Raw genomic sequence first — 20,827 nt, 5'->3', positions numbered from 1 at the left:
GGGGGGGGGGGGGAGGCGGGGATAGAGGGAAGAAGGGACTTATGGAAAGCATTATTATTTAATTTGCATATATTTATTTTCAAAAAACAACACAAAAATTCAAGTAGAGAAACTAGAGAAGTTTCACTCCACTCTCCTGATCTCATTAAATTTAAATGCAGTGCCCTCAAGCGAAAAGTGGACTGGGTCTCAATTAGATAAAACATCTGTTCCCCCAGCCAGTTGGCTTCTCTGTTGCACTAACAGCTCAGGCACCTCCCCTTTGACCAGCCCGAAAACCACAGCTGCATCCGATTGAGGCTTTGAACTGCAAGGTTCAAAGTCCTGGGGAAGACTCAGTGGGGAGACTTCCAAACCACTCATCAGAATGGATTCATTACCCTTTTCACTTCGCCTGGAGGCTTGCCTGCATTTGCTGTCCATGATGAAGTGCATGTCCCCTTTCCAGACCCCCAGGGCCACCATGGTCTTTGAAACAAAGGAGCTTGTCTGTAGACCAGCTTCAGATAAGACTTCTGGAGCCTCTCTCAGCTCTTTGTTGCTAAAGGTTTCTTGTCTGGGAAGCAAATTCGAGTCCAGAGACCTGGCCACCATGGTCAGCTCAGCCGCAAGATAACTGTGGGAATCTGGGTGAATGACTCCCCCTCTTTGTTTTTGTTTATTTTTTAATATGTTTTTATTGATTTCAGAGAGAGAAACATCAATGATGAGAGAGAAGCATTAATCAGCTGCTCCTGCATGCCCCCTAGGGGGAATTGAGCCCACAACCCTGACACTTACCCTAGGAATCAAACCATGATGCTCAACCACTGAGACATGCCAGTGAGGGGGCACCCCATCTTTGTTCCATCTCTGCAGACTGCTGGCTTAAAATTTCATGGACCTCAGACCCTTTGGAAAATTTGATGAAAGGTATATATATAATAAACCTTCCTTAAAAATATGCACAGGCATATGAAGGAAAAAAATGTTGCTCTTAATTTCAGAAGGTTCATGGGCCCCCCTAGGCCATCAAGGCCCTCTTCCATGCCTCACATGAAGAATCTTGTCTAAATTATGTCTGAGCTGCTCCCCAGCTGCAGGAAGTGCACTTTAGAAAATTATTCACAATTGCCCAGCCAGTGTGGCTCAGTGGTTGAGCATCGACCTATGAACCAGGAGGTCACAGTTCAGTTCCTGGTCAGGGCACATGCCCCAGTTGTAGGCTTGATCCCCAGTAGAGGGGGTGCAGAATGCAGCTGATCCATGATTTTCTCTCATCATCGATGTTTCTGTCTCTCTCTCTCCCTCTCCCGTCTTCTCTAAAATCAATAAAAATATATATTTTAAAAATTTTTTAAATAAAATTATTCACAATTAAGGAGACACTTCAGCAAATACTATACCTCTTGTAAGGTTTTTTGCTCCTTTCAGAGTAGAACAGGGCCCAAGGATGCAAGTCCAATAACATAGATTTTTATAATAAAAGCTGGTCAGGAATTCTACCATTATCATTAAGGAAAGAAAGAGAAAGGAACTGATTCGGAATAGCTACCTTGAAAAAGAATAATGTGACTATTTTCATGCTCAGTTTTTAAAATATGAAGAAAATTAAAGATAGCCTCATCTCTTAAACACCTCTATTAATATTTTGTCATATCTCTTCAAATCCCTTTTTACATACACACACACCCTTACATGTAAATATGTCATGAATCCAGTGTTTATTCTGGACTTTTTATGTAATATTGCGGCATACTTAGAGTATAATCTTATGCCACACTCTGTGTAAATACTTGTGATACATGGATAATATCCCAGTAGGTGAATATAGCACCAAAATGTGCTTAATGGTGCCCACTTAGATGGGCATGTAGATTGTTTCCAGGATTTTTTAAATCTTTATTGTTGAAAGTATTACATATGATGGTCCCTCTTTCCCCCATTGACCTCTTCTCGCCCGCCCCCGCACATGATCTCACTCATATGTGAAATCTAATGAACAAAATACACTGACGAACAAAACTAGATCCAGGGACTTAGAAGCTGGAACAGACTGTTTCCTGGGTTTTGACGGTATAACTGAGGACATGCTAAACAGCTTCGTACATGGAACTCGGTACAGATTTTAGGTGCTTTTCTTAGAAAAAGAGTCTCATCAGTGGAATTACTGGGGTAAGGATAATAGTCTCTCTAGGCTCTTGAGATCTATGGTTACATTGCTTTCCAAAGAGGCAAAGTGATTGTTAGTCCCGTCGGCAGCCTGGATGTCTGCCTGTTACATCCGCAAAGAGGGTATGCTTGGTTTATGCTTAGTCCCTTGGAGTGTTATTTGTAGATTTAAAAAATCTCAATACTAACAAAAATGTTGCCCAGTTCTACTAACCAATTGCTCTAAAAATACATATTATGACGTTTTCTATCACCAAGAATCATTCAACTTCTTTTTTTCCTTTTAACACAGGTCCTTGGAGCAGAGAAAGGTAAACTGTTTATGTTTGTTTTCATCCCCTCATGCTGTTAGGCTAAGTGCTGTTTCCATATTTACAGGGTTAGTCATTTGCTGAAAGGACCGATTGCTTCAGGGCCTGGGATGGCTGAGCACGTGGCAGGGGGGTGGGGGGGACAAGGGGAAGAGGGGCAGGAAACGTGACCCAGATGGACCCAGGATTTCCTCTCTGTCTGTTGAAGAATGCTCTGGCCTAAACGGGGTGATTTAAATGGGGGCTGGGCTCGTGGTCTTTCTTCAGTGCAGGCTGCTGACAAGGAGGCACAGGCCACCCCCAGCCAATTTGGGAAGACATTGCTCTTGACCTCTCCCTCTTTGATGTCACCATGAACACACACCTACACCCTCATTTGAGCACGCGCGCGTGCACACACACACACACACACACCATCGGGGTCACTGCTGTGAAGCAGGCAATCATCACTCGCTCTCCAGCTGGCAGGGTGCAAAGTAGGTAAGGACCTCATGTCCACCTGTGAAGTGCTGTTCGCCATTCACTCAGAATGAAGACTTACCTCCAGAGCCAAGGGCTGAGCCTCAACCAAAGAGTTCAGGCAGGAAGCGCGATCACAAAGCAACAGGGGCCCCCACCGACCCGCCATGGTTCCGGACGGGCTGCAGGCCTCCGTGGGTCTCCAGTGTGCTGTTCCTTATACTGAGGACGTTAGCCTTAAGCAAGGCCTCATCTGGGTTTGCAGATGCCCAAGGCCTCTGATGGAGGAGGGGGGCCTGTTGGCGATCTAAAAAAACTCAAAACCGAAAGGAAACTGAGCCCTTTCCCGCACTGAAGCTCAGCATCCTGACTGGAAGTTCAGGGGTCGTTGCCTTGGGTTCCAGTGATGGTCAATGCAGCAGTGCGACCGTGTTCAGCTCACAAGGCGCAGGCGCTCTGGGTGGGTGCTGATGACACGAAGCACTTTTATAGGATGTGCAGCTAGTGGGCCAGTCACTGACTCCAATCACATTCCAAGTAATCACAGTCCCTCAATCAAAAGTGTCCATTCGGTGATCAACCTTGGGCAGAGCACAGTGAAGACGCGGAGGTGTCTGTATGCTTCCTTAACTTTATGACTCCAGCTGAAATTGAGAGTTTTATGGGGTTTCATACCAGGGCAGTATTGTGTGCCCTTGGTACTTCTGATGGCTGATTAGAATCTATTCACGATGAGAAGGAAATAAAAAGCGGTAACAGCATTGGCCTATGCGATTACTAAATAACTCCAGGTCATCTGGTTTGCAGAACTGTTCAAAACTTGACGATCAAGGGGGACATTCTGAGAAAAGGCATGCCTACACACCAGTCTCCTGGGGCTCGCCTGCCCTGGCACAGGGGCATGAGAATTTAGGGGGTGGGCCAGCACTGAGCATCCCCATGCCCTACATTGCTCATAACAGTTCTTGAATTTAATCTTTTTTTAAAAAATATGTTTTTGTTGATTTTTAAGAGAGAGGGAGAGAGAGATAGAAACACTGATGAGAGAGAAACATCATCAATTGGCTGTCTCCTACACACACCCCACCAGGTATTGGGCCCACACCCCAGGCATGAGCCCTGACCAGGAATTGAACCGGTGACCTCTAGGTACATGGGTCAACACGCAACCACTGAGCCACACCGGCCGGCCTCTTGGATTTCACCTTTTCGTTTATGTTTCTATGTAAGTCTTCGTTTGAATCAGAATTCCATTTCAGTTCTCTTCCACAACAAACACCTCCCAGCGTAACGTTCTATGTTTTGGGAAATTCAATGATGAGTTCCAGATTCAGTGTTCTCCATCACAGTATTGAAGATTCAATATTTCAATTTTATAGCCTCAAGGAGAAGCCACTCCCAGGAGCCAGGGTCAGTGTGGAATACGTGGGTTGCTGCTGGCCACCACCAGCAGATTAGAAGTTAGAAAGTAGATCACCCGAGATTACTGGATGAAATTATAGCCATTCCAATGGGCCTCAGATGGTCTCGAGTCATTTTCCTTTTGCATCCTGAAATGATGTGACTCCTCTCTACAGCTCCTCATCCCCTGACGAAGCCGGAATCCTCTCACAGGACCCAAAACCAAAGCGCTCCAGAAATCCCTCTTGCTGTCGCCAGGTAAGGAGCCAGGAACGCCTGGTTGGGTCCCGCTTTGGGGCTCAGGGCATGTGTTGTGTAGGATAATGACTCGCCAAGGCTTCCTGAGACACAGGAAGTCCTGGGCCTTTGATAAGAAAGGAAGTCCGGAGCCACAGCTGTTATTGAAGCTAACAGCGACATCCTTCCCGTGCTGTGCACTTCTCCGAGTGAGGCTAGAGAAGTGTGGCGGACTCAAAGACCTGAGTACTAACTAGGTCAGATTAACTGGGACAGATGCTAACTATCCCGGGGAGAGAAGTGGGCTTTTCTAACTAGACTCAGTTACTTTTGAATTTCACTTTACAGATGGCCAGGACTTAAAGAGACCATTTTTCTGATTAAATACTTTCCTGATCAGGTTATTATAACAATTGTCATCTCAACTAAACAGTCAAGGAAGCAAGGGCTCAGGCTGGAAGACACTGTATATTAGTGGTGGCTTCCTTAAAACAAAACCCAGGGCCTCCAAAATTAGTGCTAGAGGCCCTATCACCCTGGTCTGACCAGTGGCTTCAGCCTCCGTTCATGCCCCTAACCCACTTTCCCACTCTCCACTGTCACCTACCGCAGGACATTAGTGCACACTATTTCTCTGCCTGTACCCCTTCCCTCCATAGCACTCCGTCTCCACTCTCTCCAGGCTTGGAAAACTTCTCTCTATTCATCAGACCCCAGCTTAAAGCCACTGAATCCAGGCGACAGTTCTGACCCATTTCCCAGAGTGAATAAATGAGGCCCAGATAATCTGAGGCCCTTTCCCATTGAAGTCAAGTCCAGTTCACGTTCAGCAGCTTGTGTTGTCTATACTGACAACTCTAAAACCGTTGCCCATGAATCCTGACTTCTCCAGGGGCCTGTCCAGGGTGAAGATGCTGTCATTGTACCTAGTAGTTACTTACAGGGAGTCACCCTGTTTGTGGTGGAGTAGGGCAGTGGTTAGGAGGAGGAATTCACTAGGATCAGGCTGCCTCACTCCACCACCAGCGAACCACGTGACTCTGGGCAACATCACCCACCTCGCATGCAAAGCTGAGAGCAGAGCCAGGCCTGTTGCAAGTACCTGGCACGTGTGCGCTCTCATTGTCACAGCCAGGTCCTGTCCATCAGGGTGGCCGCCTCCCCCACATCTTCCCCTCCCTCACTTTCCTTTCTTGTCCTCTCACACCTTCAGTGGCTTTGTTCTCAGTCTCTGGCCTGTGGGTGTTAGAACTCTGGCTTCCTAATTCTTGTTAGGCTGTTTCTGTTTAAGGCCCAACCTGGCACAAAATTCTTGCCCATAGCACACTATAAACACCCTCTCTTAATGTAATTTTCTAAAAGGAAAATAAAATCCTCATATTGTCGTGAAAAGATAATGAGCTCTCATTGGCACTCAAATCTGTAGTAGTTGTTTGGTGTGGTTTGGCTTCTTTTGTTTCTTTGTTTAATTCGTTGAACAAAGTCTCCTGATTTTTCTTCCTCCACTAACTGGCTTCTTCTTCTGGGCCCCATGATTGGACTTTTTCCCAAGCTGACCTCCAAGTGCTGGGATCCCTCAGTGTCCATCTGAGGTCCTGGCTTCTCTCACTAAGAGCTGGGCAGTGTCAGTCACTCCACAGTGTTGATGTCACCCTATGCGGGTAATTCCTAAACCTCTATCTTCGGCCACAATCACCCTTCTTAGCTCCAGACCCAACAGGCAGTTTTCCTTAAATAGGTGACTACTACTCCTCAAACTCATACGTTGAAATGGATCTCTTCATTTCTACTTTCATTCCCAAACCAACTGTATCCTCCCACAAACGTTCTCTCCCCAGTAAATGATGCGTTCTCTTCCCCATCTTCACTCTTCCATTTCCACCTCCCCAAGTTCTATCTCCAAAACATGTCTTAAGTCTATCCATGTCTCCTCATTTTCCTAGCTCCCACAGGGGGCAGCCAGCCACCTTCAATCTCGCTTGGACTCTCGCAGTAGCCACTTAATGACACTTACCATCCCCATGCCTCACCTTCTATCCAGAAGGAACTGAGTTCTGGTCTGTTGCAGAATAATCCGTTTCCTTGGCCCCGAGCCTTTGCACCTGCTGTTCCCTCTGCCTGGAACAACACCCTCCCTCATCACCGTCTCCTATTCATCTTTCAGAAGTCAGCTTGGTTAGCACGTCTCCCAGGAAGGCTTTCCTGAGACCCAACGTGATTTTGTCTGGGTTAAGGCTACCGCAGGGACTCCTGCTGCGCACACACCTGTCCCGGCACTTAGCCCACTTGTGATTATGATACAATGTCTTCCCTCCCCAAATGGAGTGGCTTCAGGGAAGAGGCCTTGTCCTACTCATGTTACATTCCTCCAAAGATGCCATGTGCCCAATAGGTACTCAACACACCTTTTTTTCTTTTCTTTCTTTTTTTTTTTTTATCCTCACCCACTGATATTTTTCTACTGTATAGGTACTCAACACACCTTTTTTTCTTTTCTTCCTTTTTTTTTTTTTTATCCTCACCCAATGATATTTTTCAACGGATTTTTCGAGAGAGTGGAAGAGAGAGAGAAAGACAGAAACATCAATGTGAGAGCAGCACATCGATTGGTTGCCTCCTGCACGAGCCCTGACCAGGGAAGAGCCTGCAACCAAGGTCCCTGCCCTTGACTGGAATCGAACCTGGGAGACTTCAGTCCGCAGGCTGATGCTCTATTCACTGAGCCAAACTGGCTAGGGCTTAACACACCTTTTAAAAGTGAAAGAATCTTTGTTTTTATTTTATTTTCATTTGCTTGTTTGGGTATTGTTTGTTTATTTTTGCTTTGATCCTTATAAACTTGGTATTTGAGACCTAAAATGTCCTCAGAGGATGTTCCTAGTCTCTCAACATTTTCTTTTTAAAAATCCTATGAAATTAGGGCAGAGACATTTTGCTACAGATGACTTTTCCCCGCAGACATTTATTAAAGCCGTACACTGGTTCCTGGTAACGGAATCTGGTGTTAACAGAGTCCAAGTCTTGGATGCCAGTAGAAGTCTGACCGGGTATTACAACACAGCGCGGTGGTTAAATAATCTGCGAGCACTTTTATCCACAAAGCAAGGCTCCCACCAGATAGCAAGAACCAGGTGTGCCCTCGGTTGATTTCAGGGGTGCTAGAAAAGGGCTAGATTTCAGTTAATTGGCCCGGAGGCTTTATAAATAGCGTGCTTTCTGGTGTGGAGCATGCCCCATGTAATTAGATTTAACTGTGGTAGCACCTAGCGCTTATAATGATGGTGCTGGCCACAATACAAAGCGAACCAGAAAACTGAGTGTTAAGTAAAGCTAAACATTAAGTAAAGTGCTAACTAGAGCCATTGGTGAACAGTCTTGGTAACATCGTTATTATGGTGTTTATTAGTTTCTCCATTGTCTCTTAGTACATATTTTTATAATCCCTTTTTCTTTATGGATTTTCTCAGAATAATCCACAGTTTTCTCAGCTAGCTCACATTTCAAGGAAGACTAAATTGCTCTCTATACTCTCCCTCAATTGGGAAATAATTACTATGGAATAGGAGCCCGGCCAGCCACATGCCATTCTCTATAGTGGCTGTAGTCAGAAGGCAAGTCTAAGTTCACGTCTTCAGCAAGTAAAGAATCATAATTGCGCTCATTGAAATTACATGAACAGAACTCATATGGGTCTATTTGTTCCATAGCTAATGTTTCTAACATTTTCTTTAGCGCTTCGTTCATGATGAGCAACCACAGTGCGCAAAGCAGAGGTAAGAGCACTTGACCTAGGAATCATAAAGTAGACGGGTAAGTCCTCTCATGACAATATTCCTGCTCCGTGACTTTGCTCTGTGACCCTCAGACTTGCTGAGCGGATGTGGATAAAGGGCATTAGCTTGTTTTCATTGACAGGTAGCATTCCATTGGGTGAATATGACAATTTTTATCTATAATTAAATAAGATCACTTAGGTGGTTTGCATTTTTCTCTCTTATGAGCATTATGATGTTATAAACAATATTGTCTTCCCAATCCCAGGTATATACTCTAACTTCTCTGTCTAAGCGTGAAATGTATAGGTCTTAGGACATTCCTTTCTCCACTTGTACTTGGTGGATTTTACAAAGTAGGTGTATCCTTCAGTCTCGCCGACAGCTTATGAGTCCCCGGTGTGCCCCATCCTCTCCAGCGGTTGTTTTGAGTTTTTGCCAATCCACTGGGTGTAAAACAGATTTCTCTTAAGAAAACCTGAGAAATGGATAAAATAACATGGACCTCACTTACTAATTGATTGTAAAGATAAAAATCAAGAGGATAACATTTCTGTGGTGAGATCTGAAGCAGCATATTTAATGACTAGAGGCCCGGTGCACGAATTCTTGCACCAGTGGGGTCCCTCGTCCTGGCCTGCAGATCGGGCTGAAACCAGCTCTCCAACATCCCCTGAGAGGTCCTGGATTGCAAGAGGGTGAAGGCAAGGCTGAGGGACCCACCAGTGTACAATCGGGGCCGGGGAGGGACACAGGGGGTTGGCCAACCAGGGAGAGACAGTGGGAGGGCCCCAGGGCATGTCTGGCCCATCTCTCTCAGTCCCAACCAGCTGGACCCCAGCAGCAAGCTAACCTACCAGTTGGAGTGTCTGCCCCCTCGTGGTCAGTGCACATCATAGTGAGAGGTTGAGTGGCCTTAGCATATTATTAGCATATTATGCTTTGATTGGTTGAATGGCCGACCAGAAGACCAGACACTTAGCATATTAGGCTTTTATTACTAGTATATAGGATTACTGTGGTGATGGGTTTTGACATTAATATTATTTTGCCCAAACTAGATGTTATATTCTTTTGTCTTTTTTTCTTCTGCCTAATTGCCAGGGAGATATGTGTTTAAGTCTAATCCTGCAGTCTCACTCTCTGTTGAGCCATAAAAAGGAGCTTAGGGCTGGAGGAAGCAGACCCCATCCGATACCACGGGAAGACTGAGCGCTCTACTGACCATGGTCCTAATTCTGCCTCTCTCCCTATAGTAGGGTCAGCTTCAGCAAGTTCATTCTTGGAACTTCACCCTCCCCCATCCATAAAATTCAAATACTAGTGTTAACTCACAGGGTTAATACACACACACAGCCCTCTGCTAGACACATTTTAAAATCTCTCCTTTTTGTCTGTATTCCGTTCCTTCTCCAGGATTCCCTACCCAATTGATTCCATTAGCCCAAGAGTTTCCTCCCTGGCCTCCATCATGTCCTCCTCTCTCTTCTGCCTCTGCCTTCTGGGCCTTATATTGGAAAGCCAATCTGGAAACTCATTTCTCCTGATGTACACGCGGATAGTCAGAGTTTCCCAAGAGAGGACTATTTTTTTTAAAGGAAGGTGACTAAAGCGGGCAGTGATTTACCACATGGGCTCAACCCCTTGGAATCAAATGAGAGTGGTCCTGGAGGCCAGATGGCGGTGTAAGAAGATGATAAGGCTGGGTATCCAGGTGGAAGGTCCAGGGCAAAACAGGCCCAGAAAGGGCATTACTTATCCGGTTTTGAGAGTATGTTGAAAGGATGGGGAAGCAGAATCATAGCTTAAAGAGGAATCCAGAGTTGAAAGGCAAAATCTTGCACAAATAAAAAATAGAGAATGTTGAAGAATGGAACATTAGTTAGTGGAGCAGGTGGCCTTCACAGACATGAGTCCTGTCAAGCACCCCAGGGTTGAACGCAGATCATTCGTACTGGGCTCTTGTAGCTTGTTCTCCATGCCTCTCAGGGGAAACAGGTTGCTTAAAGAAACAGCCTGGCACGAACAGGGGAAATGTTTTGGCCTCCAGCACCTTCAAACACCATTAATTCCTCTTTCAGTTAACAAATATCCACCAAGCTTATGATTGACACCCAAAATTGGGCTGGGCCCTAAAAATACAAAAGAGAGACAGCCCAGTCCTTTAACTAACCAGTGTGTAAGCACCTGCCATGCCCTCCATCAACTTACTGAGCCATGGCCATTCTACGGGGTAAAAGTTCACCTCTGAATCACAGTGCTTGTAGAAATTAGGTGCACATAAAACAGCACACAGTCTGGGCTCTACCAGAGTTCTCAGTTCCAGGGACTCTCTACAGCTCACCAGTTTGTGTGCCTCAGATGAGGGGGCAGTCCTCTTCCTGCAGAATGGTGAAATCTACGACTGTTTCCATGGAGACACTGTCATCTTTATTTCACAAGTGAGAAAAAATTGTAGAAATGTTCAGTTGTTTCTCGATAGCTTGGTTGCTACTTGATAAACGGCCTTAGCTCAATTCTCTGATACCTGAATTCAAGCTAAGCTATTAGAAGCCTACGCAGATGAATCTCAGGACAAAAAAAGTAATTTTGCTATTAGAAGAGGATCGATTGGTTTGGTTATATTCCAAAATAGTAAAGTTACTCTCTGAGTTTTGGATTGTGGGTGACTTGCTTTCTTTTTCTTTTTAGTTTTTGTCCACTAACATTTTATTTTTTTAATATATTTTTATTTATTTCAGAGAGGAAGGGATAGGGAGAGAGAGATAGAAACATCAATGATGAGAGAGAATCATTGATGGGATGTCTCCTGCACAATCCCACACTGGGGATCAAGCTCACAACCTGGGCATGTGCCCTGACCAGGAATGGAACCATGACCTCCTGGTTTATAGATCAAAGCTCAACCACTGAGCCATGCTGACCAGACAACATTTTCTTTTTCTGTCTGCATTTTTTATTCTTTAAACTATGCGGCTTTTTCCTTATAAGATGCTTTTAAATTGTATGTAAATTTGCTAATAAATATGTATGGACACTAGGTTAAAATAAAATGCTTTTATTATAAGTTACAAAAGAAAGGTCTAGAGCTATGTGCTCCCAATCATGTTAACATTAGCAGTAGCATTTTTTGAGTTACTAATATGAGTCAGGCATAGTGCTAAGAGCTTCATATACATAAAATTTTTTAAATATTAGTGTTTATTGATAAAGGTATGAATTTGCAACCCATATCATTTTTATTCAGACTCCATTGATAACCTACACAGTGTCCTCCCCAATGTTCTTCCACTTACCTGACTCCACCTCTTTATTTCTGTGACCTCCATTCCCCAAGTGGGAGAGTCCTATGCCATGGGGGTATAAAACACAAATGCAGTGTTTTATGTAAAGAAAATTTTTCAGAGATTAGTTATATGATTTTAGAACAAAACCAATTAAGCAATTGTAGTGGATTATAAGCTCCGAATTTTATTTATTCTTTAAGCAAAGACCCCACCAGGGCTTCAGGGGGAAATTGTATGGCCAAGTGGTTTTCTTGCTTGTTTTGTTTTGTTTAACTCATTCTCTGAATAGACTACAAATGCGTTTTGCTGCTTCCCAACGCTCTTCTTCAAGTAGGATTTTTTAAATATTCAAGCAAAGTGCTCAGAGTTGAAATTTAATAAATCAGTTGCCACAATATAATGAAAAATTCATAATCACGGAAACTATTGTGTACACTACACAACTGATAGGAAATGCTGATGATTGTTATTTTCTTCTCTCATGTATGTTCTTATTGTTTCAATCCATGTTGAAAGGATAGCTGTGTCTAGTCCAGTAATAAGCCTCTATGTCTTGCTTCACTACATTTTAAATACTTTTTTAAAGTCTTTTTTTAATGTTATCATAGCTCTTTTCGCTTTCTCTTGGTTAGGATTCGGCTGGCATATAATTCTCCATCCTCTCATTAGTGAGCTCTCTGTGTCATTACATTTTAAATGTGAAATTAGCCCATAACTGGAATGTTTAAACCAATCTGCATCAAATTTTGTTTTCTGGGGATTTTTTAAACAATTTTTAAATGTTTTTCTATTGCAGTTTACATTTAATATTATTTTGTATAGTGTCAGGTACACCACATAAAGATTTGCATCTGATTATTAAATGCTAAGTTTATACCTTTGATATTTATTGTGATTATTAATATTTTAAAATTTGTTTTTATATTATTTTGTGCCTCCTATTTGCCCTCTTTTCACTGGCTTTTCATTTCTTTTCCTGCCAGATATTGGGTTCATCTCTCCCTTATGCCCCTCTCTCTTTCTTGGAAGTTATACTATTCTTCCATTGGTTTTAACATATATATACTAGAGGCCCAGTGCATAAATATTTGTGCACTTGGGGGGGTCCCTCAGCCCAGCCTGTGCCCTCTCCCAGTCTGGGACCCCTCAGGGGATTGGGCCTAAGCTGGCAGTCAGACATCCCTCTGGAAGCCCAGGAGCCCTCAGGGGATGTCCACTTGCCAGCAGGGAGCAGGCCTAGCTGCAGTTGGACATCCTAGGTGCAGCTGAGGAGGTGGGAGAGGATCCCGCCACCACTGTTATTATATAGAATAAGCCTAAGTAACTGTTATAATGGAACAACTGGAACAACCAGTCAACCAATTACTATGATGCACACTGACCACCAGGAGCAGACGCTCAATTCAGGAGCTGCCCCTGGTGGTCAGTGTGCTCCCACAGGGAGAGTGCCACTCAGCCAAAAGCCAGGCTCATGGGTGGCTAGTGCAGTTGCCATGGCATCAGGAGCCTCTCCCCACTTTGCTGCAGTGCTACCAAACAGCGACAGGTGTAGTGTGCTGTGATGAGCGCTAGCGGTGCAGTGCCCAGCCCCAGCTCAGGCTCCTCCCTGGCCGCTTGCAGCTTGGTGCACTGCTCCACTCTAGCCTGTGGGGATTTGGGCTAAAACCAGCAGTCGGACATCCCCCGAGGGGTCCCAGATTACGAGAGGGTGCAGGCCAGGCTGAGGGACACCCCCCACCCAGTGCACAAATCTGTGCACCAGGCCTCTAGTCTTAAATAAAAGTATGACTGAATTTTAAAACTCTTAAGTTTACATCCTCTTTCCAAATAATACAGAAAACTTTTAAAATACAATGTTAAAAGGAGAAATGTTAAAAGGAGAACTATCTTTAGCATTATTCCTATTTTCAAGGCCTTAAACTGTGATTAAAATTAACGTACTGTGATGAATGTAATTTAAACTTTAAGTGGTCAAACATTCCCTTACAACAAACAGTTTAACGCACACAATTCCCTATAACAAACATTCTTAGGTTCAATGTAAAAAGCCACAATCCTTGAAATTATTAAACTAGAACATCCGATGTCTCAGGCATACTCTTTGTTCTTAATAATCCCAGAGAGAATTCAGCTCTTTGATGAGCAGAAGCAGACTAAATTCACATGAAACCTAACTTTTGGTAACTGGCATATAAATATTCCCTAACGTTTGAGTTAGTATTTTGCCTCAAAAATTTGCTGTGTCAAAAGTATCCTATTCTTAAATGGTGATGGAAGGAGACTTAACTTGGGGTGGTGAACACACAATTCAATATACAGATGATGTATTATGAATTGTACACCTGAAACCTATATAAATTTATTAACCAGTCATCCCAATAAATTCAATTAAAATTTTATTTTAACAAGTATTCTATTATTTCAAAGTTCTGGTCAAGCTACTAACCAAGACTGTAACTTTGGTTATATTTTCTAGACTGGATTAAGACTATATAGTTTATAATTCTGCCTTCACACTAATTACTGCTCTTCCATTTTATTTACTACAAGAGGGCCAGTGCACAGATTCATGCACCAGTGGGGTCTGTTGGCCTGGCCTGAGCCCTCTTGTAATCCAGGACCCCTCAGGGAATCTCGTATAGCCAGTTTTGGCCTAATCCTCACAGGCCCAATCCAGACAGGAGGGAGCCCGATCCTGTGTGTTAAGCGTCTGTCCCCTGGTGGTCAGTGCACAACATAGCAACCAATTGACTGGTCGTTCGGTTGCTTAGGATTTTATATATATAGATTATTGTCCAGTATTTTATTTCCATATTTTTCTACTCTCAAGTCTTAATGAATTTTTTACAGTTATTTCTTCCTTGAAATTCCTACTCTGTAAATTATTTACAAATCTTGTATTTACTATTCCTCATAACACCTCACTCCTTTTTTATAGCCTTAACTTCCTCAAATTCATATTTTATTATTATTTACTGATATGAAATGATAAGCTGTGAAAATATGTTATTTTCATCAAAGAATATAGAGAAAATATCACATCAAAACTTGACAAGTGCCCTGGCTGGGTGGCTCAGTTGGTTGGAGCATTGTCCCACACACTAAAAGGTGGCAGGTTCAATTCTCAGTCAGGGCACATCCCAGGTTGTGGGTTCAATCCCCTGATCAGGGCAAGTATGAGAGGCAACCAATTGATGTTTCTCTCTCCCTCTAAAAAATAATAAAACTAAAAAGAATACTTGACAAGTAGTAGTATCTTAAAGGTAAGATACCAGATGAAAGCAAAACCCTTTCAAGGAATTTTTTAAATACTTTAAAATTGATTGTTCTGTCTTCTCTTTTAAAAAAATATTTACCCGGACATAATTTTATAGCTTCATACATTAGTCACTTGGAAAATAATGATTCATAGACCTGAGCAGATCTTTTCAATGTTCACACACTTCATTATGAAATAGTTTAACATCACTAAGAAAAGTCTTTTGAGATGCTGTTATGTCAAGATAGCAGCTGCAAGTTTTTCCAAATTCCAATTTGCATTTCAAAACTCTAAATTTACAGTTGGCAGGAAATACTACCATTGTTTTCCATGAATTAACTGGCTCACCTTGTTCATTTCTAATAAAATATCTGCCAAATGCCCAAGTCTGAATAACCACAGTTTGCTATTCTTTCTTTCAGGTTAAAAAACTAAATAAAAGTGACATTTTGTCCATTAAGACAAAATGTCATTCTTCAAGTTTAAAAAAAAAAAAATAGTGTTGCCTGAGTTGGGAATAATATTGGCTTGTAGTTCATTATGACCAGAAAAGAACAGATGATGGGGGATGGATGGATGGGTGGATGGATGGATGGATGGATGGATGGAGTATGGGTGGATAGAAGGAAGGAAGGAACAATGGATGGGGAGATGAAGGAGAGGGTGGGGGATGGAGAAATCAGAAGAGAAAGATTATTGAGTGTCTCACTGACAGATGTCAGACATTTGGGTTTTCTCCATGTGTAAAGGAAATCATGGAAGGATTTTTACCAGGGGGAGTAGCAAAGTCAAAATCACATTTTTTAAAGATTACTCTGGCTGCCTTAGAGAGGAAGGGGCAAAAGCTGAAGCCAAAGAATCCAGGGAAGATTGCCGTCTCGTGTGAGACAACAGTGGTGTAGACCAAGGTTGCCCCAGACACAGAGAGGAGCAGCAGACCCCATCCAGCTCCCTGTGGGAGGGAGGCAATCTGACACTAACAAAATCGCACTTCAATGCACATTTACTTTTCCCAGATCATAAAGAAAGCACGCAGCCCCACCCTCCTCAGCGATGCCAGGCTCCAGCCAGCTGCGGGCCTCGCGAAGACGATCTTCACTATAAAAACATGAACTGGAGGAAACCTTGCCCCACAAGGTCTGATGAAGAGGTAGACGCCTCTCTGCATTGTCTCTCTAGATAACCTTGGTGTCTGAATAGAGCTCTACTGAACGTTGCCTCAGAGGGGTATCACGATGAACTTTAATTTTTTTTTCAATATTATTGGGTTCTAACATTTTAAAGAGTTTTGCTGTATAACATTTTATGTTGCTCTTCCACCAGATTCTTTAGTTTGTATATAGTCATGCTCCCTATTCACAGGGATGTGGTTTAAGCCCCCCGGTGGATGCCTGAAACCACAGATAGTACTGAACCCTGTACTTACTATGTTGTTTCCCATACATACATGCATGCATACCTATGGTGAAGCTTAATTATAAATTAGATAGTCAAGGGTTAGCAACAACTAATAATAAAATAGAACAATTATAACAATATACCGTAATAAAAAGTAAAGGACTTTATTCCAAAAAACCCTTCCAATAAGAGATGAGTTTGATCCCAGTCTTGATGGAAGAGAATGACAGACCAGGTAGGAGGAGAGGTGAGGAGTAGGAGGGATTCCAGGCAGGAGGGCCAACTCATGCCAAGTCCTGAAGCCATGTGTCCACCGAATGTCAAGCACATCTGCCTGGCCAGACCCCTGTACCAGGCCTGGAATGGCAGGAAGCAAGGGCATGGAGTTAGGGGGGAGCCGGCTCACACACGCCCAGCATTGGGAAGATCCGTCTCTGGGAGGACCAGAGACTCAGATTCAGACTGAGACCAAGCACTTGCCAACCAGGTGACAGGTGTTGATTCCTGAGCCCCACACCCCGCCTGGCATGCCCACCTGTCAGGTTGCTGCAGGGATGGATTGGGACAATGGATGAGGGGTCTTCGATGTGCTGGACTCACGCAGGGGCTTATTTAATATTAGATCCTTGAGAACCGTAGGTCCGGGGACTGCCCTTTCTTCTCTCTGTCATGATGGATTTTACAATCCAAAGAAATCAGCTGGTATCAATAAGGGAGCATGGCACAGGGTAAAAGCCAGGCACACTAGGGTTCAAATTGCAGATCCAATGCATGTGGCTTTAGGCAAGTGGCCTAAAGAAGCTCCCTGTCTACACCTGTCCTGCCCTCCCCTCCCATGATGACTAGGGCAGCATAGACTCCACAGACAATAACCATCCCATCTCAGTAAGCTCCGGCAGGTAGAGAGCAGGAGGGTTTAGCACCCACTCTGAGCCTGGTGCACAGGGCCTTTCATGTAGATGGCGTGGAATTGCAGGTTACTCCATCACACCAATTTCACAGTTCCTACGCTGCAGTTACTTCTTCTGCGTCCAGATCCAGGGACAGAACTTTTGTACCACATCTCTACTGTCAATCAAACTGTGACTTGGCACCGGGGGAACAAAAGAACATTTTCATTAATTAATGATTAGGGCTTCCCCTTGACCCTAAAATAGTCCTCATTTCACCTGTCCCGCAGGAGGCCCAGCACAGCGAATGGTACGTTGGAGAGTACAGTCGCCAGGAGGTGGAAGAGGCCTTGATGAAGGAGAACAAGGTAAGACCTCGACGGGCCCATCAGCCTACGGTTTTCTGCCCCCCAGTCAGAGGACATAGCAAGCAGTGGACTTCGATGGAGTGGTTCTTGCCTCACCTTGCATTTCTCAGTGCTGGCAGTTACCACAAATTTAGTAGACTAAGACAAATTTACTCTTACAGTTTGGGAGGTCGCATTCCTACATGGGTCTCCCTGGACTAAAATTAAGGTGTAGGGCTGTGTTCCTTTGGGAGGCTCCAGAGGAGAGTCCATGTCATTGCCTTTTCCAGATTCCAGGGGCTGCCAGCCGTCCTTGGCTTGTGCCCCCGCCTCCCCCGCTGTCTGACTCTCACACCCCTGCCTCCCTCCGACAAGGATTCTTCTGATTACATTGAACCCACACAGATAATCCAGGATAATTTCCCATCTCAAGACTTTTAAACACATCTGCAAATCCCTTTTGCCCTGTAAAGGTGACCTATTCACAGGTCCTGGAAGTTAGGACATGGACATCTTGTGTGTAGGGGCATTATTCTGTTTTCCATAGCAACTTAATGTAAATTTTTCTTATTTAATTTTATAACATCAATTCCGAGAGCTAGGTTTTATTAAAATTCATTGGGGTCCTATTACTAATGAACTCACCCACTAATGAACACATTCATTTTTTAAAATATTATTGATTAATTGATTGCTTGATTTGAGAGAGAGAGGAAGGATTCATTGTGACAAACTCATTGTACAGTTTAAGATAATAAACCCAGAAATTGGTCACACATCTTGGCCCCCTCTTCCTTTCTGATCTTTGGCCATGTTCTGTGCTTGAGTCTTAAGGCTTCAATTACAGCCAAATGTCTCAGGCAAAAGAAGTTCCAGAAAATTTCTCAATGCCACTTGATGTTCTCAGAGGCTGGAATATTTAAAGAGCAAGTTTCCCATTGATGAGTTGTGATGTTTTTGGAGATTCACTTAAACTATTGGATCCTAATTTCCTCACCTGTAAAATGGGGATAAAACACCTCCTCAAATTATAAGTAAAGATCAAATAAAATAATGTGTGTAGAGTGCTTGATATCTTGAGGGAAATTCTCAATAAACCTCAGCTGTCAGCATCATTAGAACATCACTACAGTTTTATTTATAAATGTAACATTTTTAAGTATTATTCTAGAGCAGCAATTTTCAACAGGTATGCCACAAGCAATACCTGACTTTTCAGTCAGGGGCACGGACCTCTTGTCCCTTAGTCAAATTTTAAAAATGACCTCAGCACAACAACAGCTGTCTGGTATGAACGGTACCTTCTTTTGTCAGATCAGCAAAAAATACAATCTTTTGGTGTGCCACAGAACTGTAGCAATTCGTTTATGTGTGCTATGAGATGAAAATTGCTGTTATATCACGTTATAAGCATTATATAAATCTATATATTATAAATATTAATTACATTAACATATGCTATAATCACATATAAATATACAGTATTAGTCAAGAGAGATAAATACATATAACAACTATTATAAATATAAATTATACACAATACCTCATTGTATAGATCATTTATAATAATCTATGAAATTACAGTCAGATTTTCATCATGTAAGTGACGCTCTGTGACCACACAACTGAGCCGTGCAGGCAGGTGTGACCGCCTCCAGAAGGCCTGCTCCACTCCTCAGCCTCTCCGCCCGGCCCTCACCCTGAGCCTTTCCCGAGGGAGAGCCTGATGACTTCTGACCCACATCCGGTGCCCTTCGCAGCCCTCAGACCATCCCACACCCTGACCCCCGCTGTCTACAGCCTTGGCTTCCTTCTCTCTCTGGGACACTGTCTTAGAGCCCTTTCCTGTCCCCTCCTGCCTGCCCTGTTCTTGCCTGCCCCTCAGGCCAGGCTGTATTTTCTCCCCGCTCCTATGGCCTCGGCACTCACATTGACCTCAATGACCTTGAAGCTCCACATCTCTTTTGGGGACCCTAGTCCTCTGTTGACATCTCCCCATGCAGAGGCCCACTTATCATGCTAAACGCCTCTGCTACTCCAGCCTGTGGCAGCTCCCACCACCTCTGGATGGTACCCGCGCATTGGGCAGGACAGGAAATACGTGGACACTGGCAGGTGAAGGGGGTACCCGAGAAGGGGAGGAGGAGAGCTATGCCCAGCATCCCAGAGCCAGGCGGGGCCTGTGAGGGATGGTGGCTGACTGGAGCCAGCAGCGGGGCGGGGACTACAGGAGTGACAGCAGATAAACCACAGGCAGGCTGCTGTGTTCATCCACTGAGCAGCTGAGGTTGGAGGCAGGTGCTGAGGAGGTGGGGGTGCTGGAAGATCTGGAAGAAGGGGTGTCATCTGACTGGTTGACTTCTCAGAAAATAACAAGAATCCTAATACATACTGTCACCCCATAACCACTGAGTTCAACTGAGTAAAGAGCTAGTTTACCCAAAACTAAAGCCGTTGGGGAATCTGGAGCACAGGCGTCGCTTCCATGAGGCGAGGGTGGGACGCGGGCAGCCCCGCTGGCAGCCTGAGGAGTGATTGCTCTTCCTCTCCTTCAGGACGGCATGTTCCTGGTCCGAGACTGCTCGGCGAAGTCCTGCACAGAACCCTACGTGTTGGTGGTGTTTCATGGGAACAGAGTCTACAACGTGAAAATCCGCTTCCTGGAGAGGAATCGGCAGTTTGCTCTGGGGACCGGACTCCGAGGAGACGAAGTGGGTAACCTAATGGCTCCCCTTTTCTGTGCTAAAGAAAAATGGGGGGAGAACGTGCGGGGTGCTGGCCAAGGCCACTCCAGGTCCCCTGCCTGCAGGATGGGAGGAAAGAGCGCCGCCCGGGAGGTGGGGGGTGTAATTAATCCTTCCAGGCCCTTCCACAAGCATCCGTGCACATGGCTCACACTCACGGCCAGGGCTGACCATTCCGCACACCCTCTGTCCTGCTTTGCCCATTAAAGAAAACTCATTCTGCCCGACATCTCAATTCTGCCTCCCAGAACCCTCCCCCGAGGCCACGTTAATGCCACAGGCCTTCCCTGCCCCAGCACTGACTCCCCCTGCCGGCATTTCAGACAAGGTCTGTTGGCAATAGGAATCCGGAGGTTTGTGTCCCCAAACTAAAGTGGCTTCATCACAGCATCCAGTTACCGGTCTCAGGGCCCACCGGCTGGCAGGTGGCCGATGAAGGAATGAGTCAGTTACAGCATCATGCATACTGTGTCAAATGAATCACAGGGAAAGGGAAAAGGAGATTGATTTTCACTGAATATAGTCATGATAGGCCTGGTCTGTCTGCATTATCTCATTTTCGTTTTCAAA

The 20,827-nt window shown here is 44.3% G+C and overlaps 1 protein-coding gene across 1 annotated transcript in view; it reads left to right on the top strand.

Moving 5' to 3' along the window:
• The window catches only part of CLNK (cytokine dependent hematopoietic cell linker), a 108,095-nt gene that overhangs the window by 79,806 nt on the left and 7,462 nt on the right, over positions 1 to 20,827 (top strand). Inside the window, exons 12-17 of the mRNA XM_015571820.1 lie at positions 2,444 to 2,462; positions 4,499 to 4,580; positions 8,292 to 8,332; positions 15,895 to 16,028; positions 17,457 to 17,534; positions 20,069 to 20,224. Coding sequence (XP_015427306.1) covers positions 2,444 to 2,462; positions 4,499 to 4,580; positions 8,292 to 8,332; positions 15,895 to 16,028; positions 17,457 to 17,534; positions 20,069 to 20,224 — 510 coding nt within the window. The remainder of the gene's footprint in view (positions 1 to 2,443; positions 2,463 to 4,498; positions 4,581 to 8,291; positions 8,333 to 15,894; positions 16,029 to 17,456; positions 17,535 to 20,068; positions 20,225 to 20,827) is intronic.

The sequence above is a fragment of the Myotis davidii genome, unplaced genomic scaffold (assembly GCF_000327345.1).
Source record: "Myotis davidii unplaced genomic scaffold, ASM32734v1 scaffold204, whole genome shotgun sequence".
Classification (NCBI taxonomy): Eukaryota; Metazoa; Chordata; class Mammalia; order Chiroptera; family Vespertilionidae; genus Myotis; species Myotis davidii.
Note: the sequence above shows the minus strand (reverse complement) of the source record. Positions and strands in the feature narration are given on the sequence as shown.